An 11,010-nucleotide genomic window follows, 5' to 3' on the forward strand; every position below is an offset into this window, starting at 1 on the left:
GCAACAGAACAAAAAACACAGATAATAAAAAGAAGACTTAAAAAATAGAACAAGTAAATAAGGAATAACAATATACAAAGTGACAATTGTATGTACAGGTGTGCAATTTGAAATGTATACTAATTATGTGTGTTAGATAAATAAGTGTATAAGTGTATAAATAGTGTGTGTTCCATGTCAAGTGTTCATGAGATGGATTGCCTGAGGGAAGAAACTGTTCCTGTGTCTGGTCGTTCTGGTTCTCAGAGCTCTGAAGCGTCGACCAGACGGCAACAGTTCAAAGAGGGAGTGTGCTGGATGTGAGGGGTCCAGAGTGATTTTACCAGCCCTTTGCTCACTCTGGATAAGTACAGTTCTTGGAGAGTGGGGAGGGTTGGACCAATGATTCGCTCAGCAGTCCGGACTACCTTCTGTAGTCTTCTGAGGTCAGATTTGGTAGCTGAGCTGAACCAGACAGTTATTTAAGTGCAGAGGACGGATTCAATGATTGCGGAGTAGAACAGTTTCAGCAACTCCTGTGGCAGGTTGAACTTTCTCAGCGGACGAAGGAAGTACAATCTCTGCTGGGCCTTTTTCACAATAGAGTCAGTGTGAGTATCCCACTTCAGGTCCTGGGAGATGGTAGTGCCCAGGAACCTGAATGACTCCACTGCAGTCACAGTGCTGTTCATGATGGTGAGTCGGGGGAGTGCAGGGGGTTTCTCCTGAAGTCCATGGTCATCTTCACTGTTTTGAGCGTTTTGAGCTACAGGTTGTTAAGACTGCACCAGACTTAAACAGATTTGTCACCGTCCTGGATGAGGCCGATCAGTGTGGTGTCATCTGCAAACTTAAGGAGCTTGACAGAGGGGTCTTTAGAAGTGCAGCCGTTGGTGTAGAGGGAGAAGAGCAGTGGGGAGAGAACACAGCTCTCTCCAGTGCTGATGGTGCGAGTGCTGGATGAGAATTTTCCCAGCCTCACTAGCTGCTGCCTATCTGTAGATATGTCTGCCTGTCTGTAAATTATGACCCTGGCATTGCTGATACTTCTGCCAATGATGAGTGAGTCTTTACTGAATGTCTATGGACCACAGTGTCAAATAACTGCATAGCAAACTATAAATGAAGCTCTACAGATTAGAAATAAATTAACATTATTTTACAATAATAGTTGTTTTATACATATGCATGTTTAATTTAAATTGAAAGATAAAATGTAAAACTATACAGTATATGTGTTTACTCAGATTGTCTTTATGTAATATTTTGTTTGAATAAAACTCTTTTGTAAAAAAATCTATACAAAAATCTCTGATATGCTAAAGATGTTCCAGACAAAGTGAAATTGAGTATTATTTGCTATGATGAATAGGCCTATTGTTTTATATATTTCTGTAACTTTAGTTTATTGTACAGTTGTAGATAGTTCTGCAGTGGCGTAAATGAAGACTGGATTCATTGGAAAGAATGTACTTTTGCCTTGCTCTTGTTCTAATGACTCTAAACTGATACGGTAGAAAGTTGAGAGAGTAGTGAATGTTCATCTACAAGACAAGAGCATCATATATGATTCCTACGTGGACAGGACACAACTCTTCATAAACAAGGAGAAAAGAAACTGCTCCCTGCTGCTCCTCAACATCTCTACAGCAGATGCAGGCCTTTACACCTGCCATGCCCTAGTCAGTGATAACAAAATCTGGTCAAGGCGGTTGTCAGAAGGTAATCTAACAGGTGAGTTGTCTGAATTAGAATGTAATTATCAAATAAATAAACAAACAACTAAATTAATCAATTGACTAAGCTATCTGAATTTGAATTAGAGAATTCTCTAGATCTGAAAACGTTGCCTGTGTTTATTATATATATATATATATATATATATATATATATATATATATATATATACTGTTTATTATATATATATATATATATATATATATATATATATATATATATATATATATATATATATATATATATATATGTGGGTGGGAGACATGACATGCAATTCTACCCGTCCATGATGTCATAACCTAATAAAAATGGGTATTTGTTAAAAATACATATCTTCATGTTGTTCCTCTGACAAGATATTATTACAGCATACCATAGCTGTAGTTGGTGTATAAAGACCTCTACTTCAAATTTTTATCTAAACATCAAAATTGTCATGTGGTGTGACTGTCCGGCATATGTGTGACCTTACTAATATGACAACATATATCAGCAAAGTATAAATAATTGATAGATTTACAGTTTAAGTAACAGAATTAGGCTATTTCAACAGACACAGAAAGTGTTGATGTCTGTGTATGATTTTAAAGCAAGTTCTGGCCAAACACATTTTGTCCGTAAAATGGGCGTCATATGGTGTGACACTGCAATTTATATTTTGAACGGGCAATAATTTGGACATCATTATGATGAAGAGGTCCACACTCAACCAAGATGTTGCAGTGTCATCTCTGGAGTGGTTTGCAAGGTCAAGAGGTGAGTTCTGGCTTCTTAATTTTTAATTAAAAAGCTCTGTATCTGATATGCTCACTAGTGGTCAATGTTTTGTGTCTTATGGTGTGACATTATTTACATAAAAATGAAACACTTTTATACGAATTTTACTTATTAATTTTTAAAAATCATTCCTGCCACGTAGCAATTTACATGCTAAGTATAAGCTAGCTGTTTTTAGTTAACCAAGAGATTAGCTTAACTGAACAAAACGTCATATGGTGTGACACCGTATCATATGGTGTGACTGTTTTTCTAAGTCACACCATATGATATATTTGTCACACAATATTACATACACCTTTTTTAATGATAAATAAATAACTATTCAAAACATATTAGATTAATTTAATAGTGAACATTAAATTACCTATACAATTAATGTATTTCTTTTCAATTTTATACTTAATTTAACCATGTTTCACCATATTTGCAATGCTTTGCCTATTAAAAGATGCAATGTTTTGAGTGTGGGCTCACATCAAGCCAGTTACAGAGGACTTTAAGGCCAAGAGTGATCATGAAATTGATACACTCCACATCCTAAGTGATGGTCCTGCAACCCAGTATCGTAATCGTGCAAACTGCTTTCTTCTTAGCAGCATTCCATACTCTTGGGGTTTCAAAATGGTTACCTGGAACTTTTCTGAGAGGTCACATGGCAAGGGGGCTCCTGATGGAGTAGGCGGAGCTCTCAAACGTATTGCTGACAAATATGTCCATGGAGGTGGAGATCTTCAAACACCTAAAGATTTGTTCAACTATCTTTGCCAAAACACAGAAAGAGTGACCATTGAATGGGTTGAAGAAGATAAATGGATAGCTTGCTTCCTTCAACAGTGTGCCCAGTGGTTGGAATTAGTAACACACACCAAGTGCTCTCCTTTTCACCTGGGGAAATACTATATAGACGCCTGAGTTGCTTTTGCAAGTACCCAGAAATGTGTCTTTGTTATCAGCCGAAGAAACTTAACATTGACGTCTCTGCTTCTAAAGCTGGCAGTGCCAATGTGGAACAGCAAAGTGCTCTTCTCCAAGATGTTACCTGTGTGAAACCAAAAGAAGCAAACCACCCAGCTGAAGCAGAATGCACTGATTCTGATGATGACACCAGCTACACTGTTGGAAAGTTTGTCATTGTCAACTACGATGATAGGCCATATGTGGGCCAGATCATGAAGATATGTCACAACGAGGCTGAGATTAATTGCATGAAGAAAGCTGGTGACAAGAATAACTTCATCTGGCCAAATAAACCAGACTGCATATTTTACAGCTGTGATCAAATAGTTTGCACAATATCTGAGCCAGAACCTCTTCACAGGTCTACCAAGCTTTCTAAGATTGACTGGCTGAAGTTTAATATGGTCTGAAATGTTATCGGCTTTCGGCTTTTCAGCTTCAACTGATGTTTAAAGATCCCATGTGAAATACACATTTTTGTTTTTGTTTAAAGATTCATTGGATAATTCATATGCAAATTATACATTGTATGTTTTTTACTGTATCTGGTTTTACTAATATCTATGAATTTTCAATCTAAAACATTCAACTAATTGTAAATTGATTTGTTTTTTACTGTTTAACAATTAGAATTGTTGTTACAACACACACTCTCCTCTAATTTGAAATTGTTTATGCTGAATGTTCTTGAAGTGAGATGGTGTTTGATTTACTCATATTTCTGAGTTTCTTATCATTTTAAAAGTTTTAAGACAATGTTAGCTTGTTTTTTGATTTTTTTAAATTATTAATGTTAACTTAATTGAATGTTGAATGCAAATAAAATACATTTTTTTGCATTGACAAATTGTGGAGTGGTGCAGTTCATCATATAGCGTGACACTATATAATTTGGTGTGACATTCAGAATTGTGCCAGTAAAAATACTTTCTTAATTATAAATCATAAAAAACTCAACGGAACACAAGAGAAATAGTATCAGCAAGAGTCACAAGAATTTTCATAGATTTATAACCAGGTTTAACATAATTAATCTAAAATATCTGGAAAGGCTGAGGAGAGATGACTTACTTTGCATGATAATTTAGAAAAACAATACAAAATCTAATGAATCTGCACAAAAGAAATGTTAAATCTTAAGATAGTAATGATAAAGATTCATGTTGAAGTTAGTTACTTAGGGAGAGTATATCCCATTTTCATTTTATATAGAATAACTTTTGTCACACCATATGACAATTTTAGGCACGAATGCAACAAATTGGTGAATAAATCCAATTTCAAATACAAAATCTAAAAGACCACATATATTTTGGGAAATGCAAGAGTCAGTACAACACAACTCAATATTTTTTATGCCTAATATTTGAAGTAAAAAATAAAAACTTTTTTCAGGCTTATATGTCTCCCACCCATATATATATATCACACATTTTAAACTGTTATGTGGCAGTGTACATTGTTGATAGCTGACAGATAGTCATGACATTGTTGACTTAGATATTGCTCTTTTCTTCCAACAGTGTCTACTTATTTTCCCACTGTTCAAACTGTGTCTGACAGCTTGGGGGTCCACAGAACACTTTTTCCAGAAGTGGACCAGGGGATCCACAGTCTCCACATATTTTCAGTCAAATAAATTGATACATTTAGCTTTTATGATGCAAATGAAACTTTTTATATACACACAACATAGTTCTGCACAATTAATAAAATCCCAGGGGGTTGTTTTAATCAGCTTTTTATTATTATTATTATTATTTTTTTGGTGTGATGAGAAAATCACATTAAAATACACTTGGAAACCTATTAGAATTATTCCTTTTTGCTATTTTCAAATGACTTTTCTATAATTGAATTGAATTCTATAGTTCAATCTTAAGCTATGTAATACCATAATAAAAAATATAAATGATAACTTATTAAAAATAAAATAATCGAAACAAAGAGTGAAATAAACATTCAGCGTTGGTGTACTTATAAAGGAGCCAGTGTCAGTGAAGGGAATACTTGAGATGAAATATGACACAGGTGATGTGTGCGGGTAACTAGGCCTACTACTTGTAGCAGAATATTTTTTTTTATTTTGTGTCATTTCCATTTAAGCTGTAATTTTGTTTCGATTCTATTATAGATTCAAGAAAAGGCATAGCGTGTGAAAACACAAATAATGTACTTCTGAGTGATAAATAGATTTACATTTTTATTAATGCTAATTTCTTATGTTCTGTATTTTGTTTTGTTATTATGGCACAGATCAACACAAAGATCAAGACGTAAAAAAAAAAAAAAAAAAAAAATGCACAAACAAAAGTTTGTCCAAAGGCACGTGAGAGACTAAGTCAGCCTGTAGGTAGCCTACTTTTGGGATTTATATGCCATATAAGATTGTTTCCTAGAAATTTAGAATTCAGCCACTGACACCCATGTAGTTCCAATCCAAACTTCGCTATGTAGGCTTTTTAAATAGGCCACTACATTTTTGAAGATTGTTTATGGTGACCATAAAAGTAGTAGGCTTATCTTCTGAATCCATATAATGACAAATCATGATAATTCTGCATTTTTTAATGGCACGTAGCCCTCACCTGCTACACAAGGAAATTTTTTATTATAAATGCAAATGCGTGGCTATTAGATTACAGTAAGCTGTCTGCTCCAATCGGATATTTATTTGTGAAATATGGCTGAAACCGCAGCTGCAGGATACACCTTTCTGTTAACGTAGGCTACTTCATATAGTGTGACAACGGGATCAATAAAGTCTTATTTGCTTGACAATAAAAGTGAAAGTAAAAACTAGAACTGAAACTGTAGCGACATCTAATGGAAGAACACCAATAATGCATAGTATGGCACTTTGTGGTGCTCATCTTGTTCAGTCAGGATGGTTTCTCCCAGTATCGCCGTTTAAAACACTAAACAAGTTAAGACTAGTCATGTGTAGTGCCAGGTGCAATCACAAACCCATAAAGCTCACGTTCAGGTAACTGACCTAGCCTACATATAAGACTGCGCTCCCAGTCACACCCGGATTTGCGGCGAGTGAGTGGGATGATGATTTAGGCGCGTCACAACGATACAAACTTCACGAGTGATTCATTCTTTCCACTTCACTTTCCTCAAGAGATCTGATACGTGTGCTTCTGCAGCGGAATTTAAACCAAAGGTCAGCAGGATATTGTGCTTTTAGTTATTATATTTCTTTAGGCTGCCGAACAAGTTTTAATCATTGTTGATATTGATATATCACTGTATTTGGAATAATTTCATGCTTTCAGTTTAATAAGTTTTTTTTTTTTTTAGCTTGCTGCATCTTTACTGGTTTTGTTGAAGTTTCGCGGAGCTCTTGTTTTCAATTATAGGTTAGGCTACAGAACACTCGTCATGATCTGACTAAATCTTTGGGAAAAAAACTATTTGGCTCTTCTTCTTTTTTTTTTTTTTTTCATGTGACCGGGGGGAAATAGGCTGATTTCCAGCATACTTAAAAACCTGCTTCTCTCTCCTCCAGGACAAACATGAAGACTGTGGCATTGCTGACACTTCTGCTCATCATGAGTGAGTCTTGTTTTAATGCTTCTGGACCTATAAATAACTTTATTAATTAACAATATATACTTTTTATTGGTCACATTCTGTTATACATGTTATTTACATTAAAAAAGTTTGTAAATTTTTTAGCCGTATATAAAAAAAAATCTGGTGTTCCTTTAGAGATCCATATATTTCTTCTTCTTTTTGGTATATCTGATAGTGCCTTTAAAAAAACAAACAAACAAACAAACAAACAAAAAATAAATAAAAACATATTGCCTGTCTTGGAAGGTTTGTTAACTTTCCAGTGTTTGTAAATGAATTTGAGTATTTTGTCTTGATAATTACTGTCTTTTGTAGGTGGTTCTGCAGTGGGACAAACGTTGGAATCTAATGTGACCGGCTATGTTGGAAAGGAAGTACTTTTATCATGTAACTGTTCTAATGACCCTAAAGAGCTGATATGGCAGAAAGATGGGAGAGTAGTGAATGTTCATCCACAAGACAAGAGCATCATAGATGATTCCTACGTGGACAGGACACAACTCTTCATAAACAAGGAGAAGAGAAACTGCTCCCTGCTGCTCCTCAACATCTCTACAGCAGATGCAGGCCTTTACACCTGCTATGCCCTAGTCAGTGTTGAGAACAACGTCTGGTCAATGAAGTCTACAGAAGTTAATTTAATAGGTGAGTTTTCTAATTCTGAATTTATTTATTCAAGCAGATCAATAGTTAATATCTTGAAAGGAAACAGCAAGCCTCTTCCTGTTTTACACTTTCAGTGTGCTTCCCTTTTCATAGTGTAAGTCGGCTTAGCTGTAGTCGACTGGCTAGATAATGACGTGTAAGAGAGTCACAGGTTGGAAAAAAGCTTCTAAAAAGCAGAACTTTCATGACAACCAAAGGAAGTTGAAAATGTTGCCACTGCAGCAGAACCAAATTCTCTGCCCCCAGAGAATAGCCTACGACAATATAATCAACATCATTGTTGTCATCTGCGGTGCAACCAGTGATAATAAAATAGCTGATCTATTGAATGGTATCAGAGACTAAAGAACAAAAAACAGTACTTGGGTTTTGTTAAAGTATAAATAACGATGTAGGCTCTGAGCTGGGGTTTCAAATGCTGAGATTTTGCTAGAAACTCTGCCTGTGTTTTTAATTTTTTTTACTGTATCACAAATTGAGATTGTAATGTGTGGCAGTGTAAAGATATTGATGACAATGATATCTCATAACATTATAACATAACCTATAACTTATCTCTTTTACCAGTGTCTGAAATGGAGAGCGGCCATATAAAATACACTGAAGACTATTCTGTCACAGCTGTCTCTGTTAGTGTTCCCATTTTGGTAGTAATGCTTATACTGGCTGTCAGCCTGCTTCTAACCCTACTGATCAAACGACACCATCGGAGAAACACGGTAAGCTTTTTGTCTTTTGTCAATATAATATGTTTTAATGTTTTATTATTATTATTATTCACTAAATGACAAAAAACATCACAGCAAAAAAACAAAAGTTCACAAACACTAGGCAAACACTAATATACACTAGTCTAAGGCATTGTTCACACCAAATTCCTGTTTTTTTATTGATTTTCTATGATTTTTATGAACGGTTGCACTGCTTTTCACTGTTTATTTAGCATCTCATGGCATAAGTGTCACATATTTGAGATGTCATATTAAGTTGCAAACATTAACTTAAAAATGTGCTTCAAGACACCTGACACGCATTTTTGTTTCAGTTTGTTGCACTCCGTCTATCTTCTTTTCATTTTTAAGAATATTACCCATGACGTTTGAGTTTTGCCATGTTGCACTGAAGAAATCGATTTTTTGACCTCTTTATATAAATTTTTTATATTATTATTTCTATTCAAATAAACTTTTTTTACCTGTAAACTTAGTAAAACCTTTTCCTGTAGTGGCCCAATTCCTTAAATAGCGCTCATGGCAAAAGTAAACCTACACCAGTTGCAGTCACACACTTTCAGAGCCCAGCTTTAGGGCTCAAGTTCCTGTGTTTGACACGTTTAATCATAGTACCTGAAACATATCCAAAAATTACTGACTGTGATTTATTTATTTTTCCCTATAGGAAATATTACCGGCTGAGGAACCAATGCTAAAGAATGTGTGAAGTGCTCTTACTTGACAGTTGGACTAACTTCTACATTATGTTGTGATGCAAGTTCCTTCACAACAACAATGGCCAATAATAGGCCTTAGCCCGAACCAATGCGTTTGCGTATATAGGCATTACACAGCAGTTCGTGCCGATCTGTCTCGCTTCGAGGCAGATCAATGTGCAGTCTTCAGTTGTAACACTGTTACTTAATTACCACTGAATTGTGAATACACTGTGAATATACATTCAGTAGGCATTACAGTTTTGTAACTTGACAAGATTCTCCTTGTAGGAACTGTCTTTATTCATTCTTTGAAGAACAGATGTAATAGGTAGGGGACGTGCAGTTTATATTTTGCCTTTCCTCTCTCTTTGAGACACATTGGTGGTCTCAATCCTAAACAAGCTTTCCAAATCAGTTTATTTTATTGTTCATATGTGTACAGCAATGATTTACTAAGCACACATCATTCTTTACATTTACTCTGGAATGGGTTGTTTTACTTAGCCTGTGCTGATTTCATTTATGTGGAAGAAATAATATGGCACTCCCTATGGGATATGTTTGCTGTTTTTATTGTAGTAAATTTCATTTACTTTTAAATGAATTCTGTAAAGTGCTTCAAACCTGCCGAGGCAATAAACCTTTTACATATACAGTTTTTCTTTTTATGTACGGCCTCCTTTTTTACTGAATTAAGTTTTAGTACTATAATGCTGCTCACTCTGAATGAATTCCTACCTAAACCAGGGCATTTAGCACATTATTTTGCTGATATAGGATTTAGGTCAAATTTTCCAATGTTTGTGTAACGGTGAGGCTTTTTTTCCGTCCAGATTTCCAAACTCAGCTAGCACGAAACAATGGTCTTTTGTTCCTTGTCTCAAAATGTTTGGATTCTTTCCACTGGTGTGCTTTCAGTTTCTATATGACTTTGCTACTATAATTGACACATTTCCATGTCTCGAATTAAGTAGTTAGAATGCACTAAATGCAATGACTAGAAGAAACACTTTTCTAGTACCATATGATCTTTAGTGAGACATTCATAAACACATCAAAACATTTAGATATCTTTCGCTGTCGTAAACTGATCATTCAAAACAATTCTTTATAACTTACATGACTGAAGCTTTACAACCTGTAGTAGTGTTTGTGAGATGTTAAATATAAAATAAATACCTGCTTTAGTTTATAGTTAAACATCAATGGGCACTTCCTGGTTGTAATGAGGTCAAGAATTTACAGTTTTCTCAATTGGACGGTATCATTGCTGTAAATGGCTTCTTCCTTCATTTTCTTGCCAAATTGAGCTGTTTGCAAATTAGTCACGTTAAGAAACCTAACCTATATAGAGAGTAAGGACTGTTTTTGTCATGCTAGGTGTGTTTGATTGAAAGAATGTGCAGATTTTAGATGAAAAGATTCTAGTAGAGGAAGTAGCTGCCAGGTGGTTGAAGATGTGTGCCAAACATTTAAAGCTTGGGTTACTTTTGCAACCTCAAGATAACTTTCACGAAAAGATCATGTTTTCCCACAATGTTGACAGTAAGATTAAAGAGATTGTTCACCCAAATTCTTTCATTGCTTACTCACCAACATGCCATTTCAAACCTGTATTATCTTTTTGCTTTTATGGACCACAAAAAAAAAAAAAAAACGAGATGTTAGGCAGGATTTGCATTTCTGAATGGTGCCTAAACATGACCAAAAAGCACCATTCAGAAGTGCAAATCCTGCCTAACATCTCGTAGATTTGTGTGACAATCAGACCGTAATTTTCAGACTTGTAATTCTGTAATGCTATGAAGTTGAATAAATGACTCAGATAAATTATTTACTTTATTTATTTTTGATAGTTTTGCAATTGTGGGTGAACT

General features: G+C 35.0%; 1 protein-coding gene across 2 annotated transcripts; it reads left to right on the top strand.

The window, feature by feature from the left end:
* Window positions 1-6,408: 6,408 nt before the first annotated feature.
* LOC306877047 (uncharacterized protein) lies at window positions 6,409-10,774 on the top strand. Of its 2 annotated transcripts, XM_079428570.1 has the most exons (6): window positions 6,486-6,622; window positions 6,760-6,818; window positions 6,968-7,014; window positions 7,351-7,680; window positions 8,269-8,420; window positions 9,100-10,774. In XM_079428570.1, the coding sequence occupies exons 3-6, from the start codon at window positions 6,975-6,977 to the stop codon at window positions 9,139-9,141; spliced, it is 564 nt and encodes a 187-aa protein (XP_079284696.1). In that variant the 5' UTR covers window positions 6,486-6,622; window positions 6,760-6,818; window positions 6,968-6,974; the 3' UTR covers window positions 9,142-10,774. The 2 variants fall into 2 exon arrangements, with proteins under 2 accessions (XP_079284695.1, XP_079284696.1); XM_079428569.1 differs by lacking the exon at window positions 6,760-6,818 and having other exon boundaries at window positions 6,409-6,622.
* The last annotated feature ends 236 nt before the right edge of the window (window positions 10,775-11,010 follow it).

This window comes from Barbus barbus, assembly GCF_936440315.1.
Source record: "Barbus barbus genome assembly, chromosome: 11".
Lineage (NCBI taxonomy): Eukaryota > Metazoa > Chordata > Actinopteri > Cypriniformes > Cyprinidae > Barbus > Barbus barbus.

Excerpts from the sequence above, each read along its gene's own strand:
- LOC306877047 (XM_079428569.1), top strand. The coding sequence starts at position 6,975 with ATGAAGACTGTGGCATTGCTGACACTTCTGCTCATCATGA. Across the intron at positions 7,015-7,350 it reads GACACTTCTGCTCATCATGA|GTGGTTCTGCAGTGGGACAA; the intron begins GTGAGTCTTGTT and ends TGTCTTTTGTAG. Across the intron at positions 8,421-9,099 it reads GACACCATCGGAGAAACACG|GAAATATTACCGGCTGAGGA; the intron begins GTAAGCTTTTTG and ends TTTTCCCTATAG.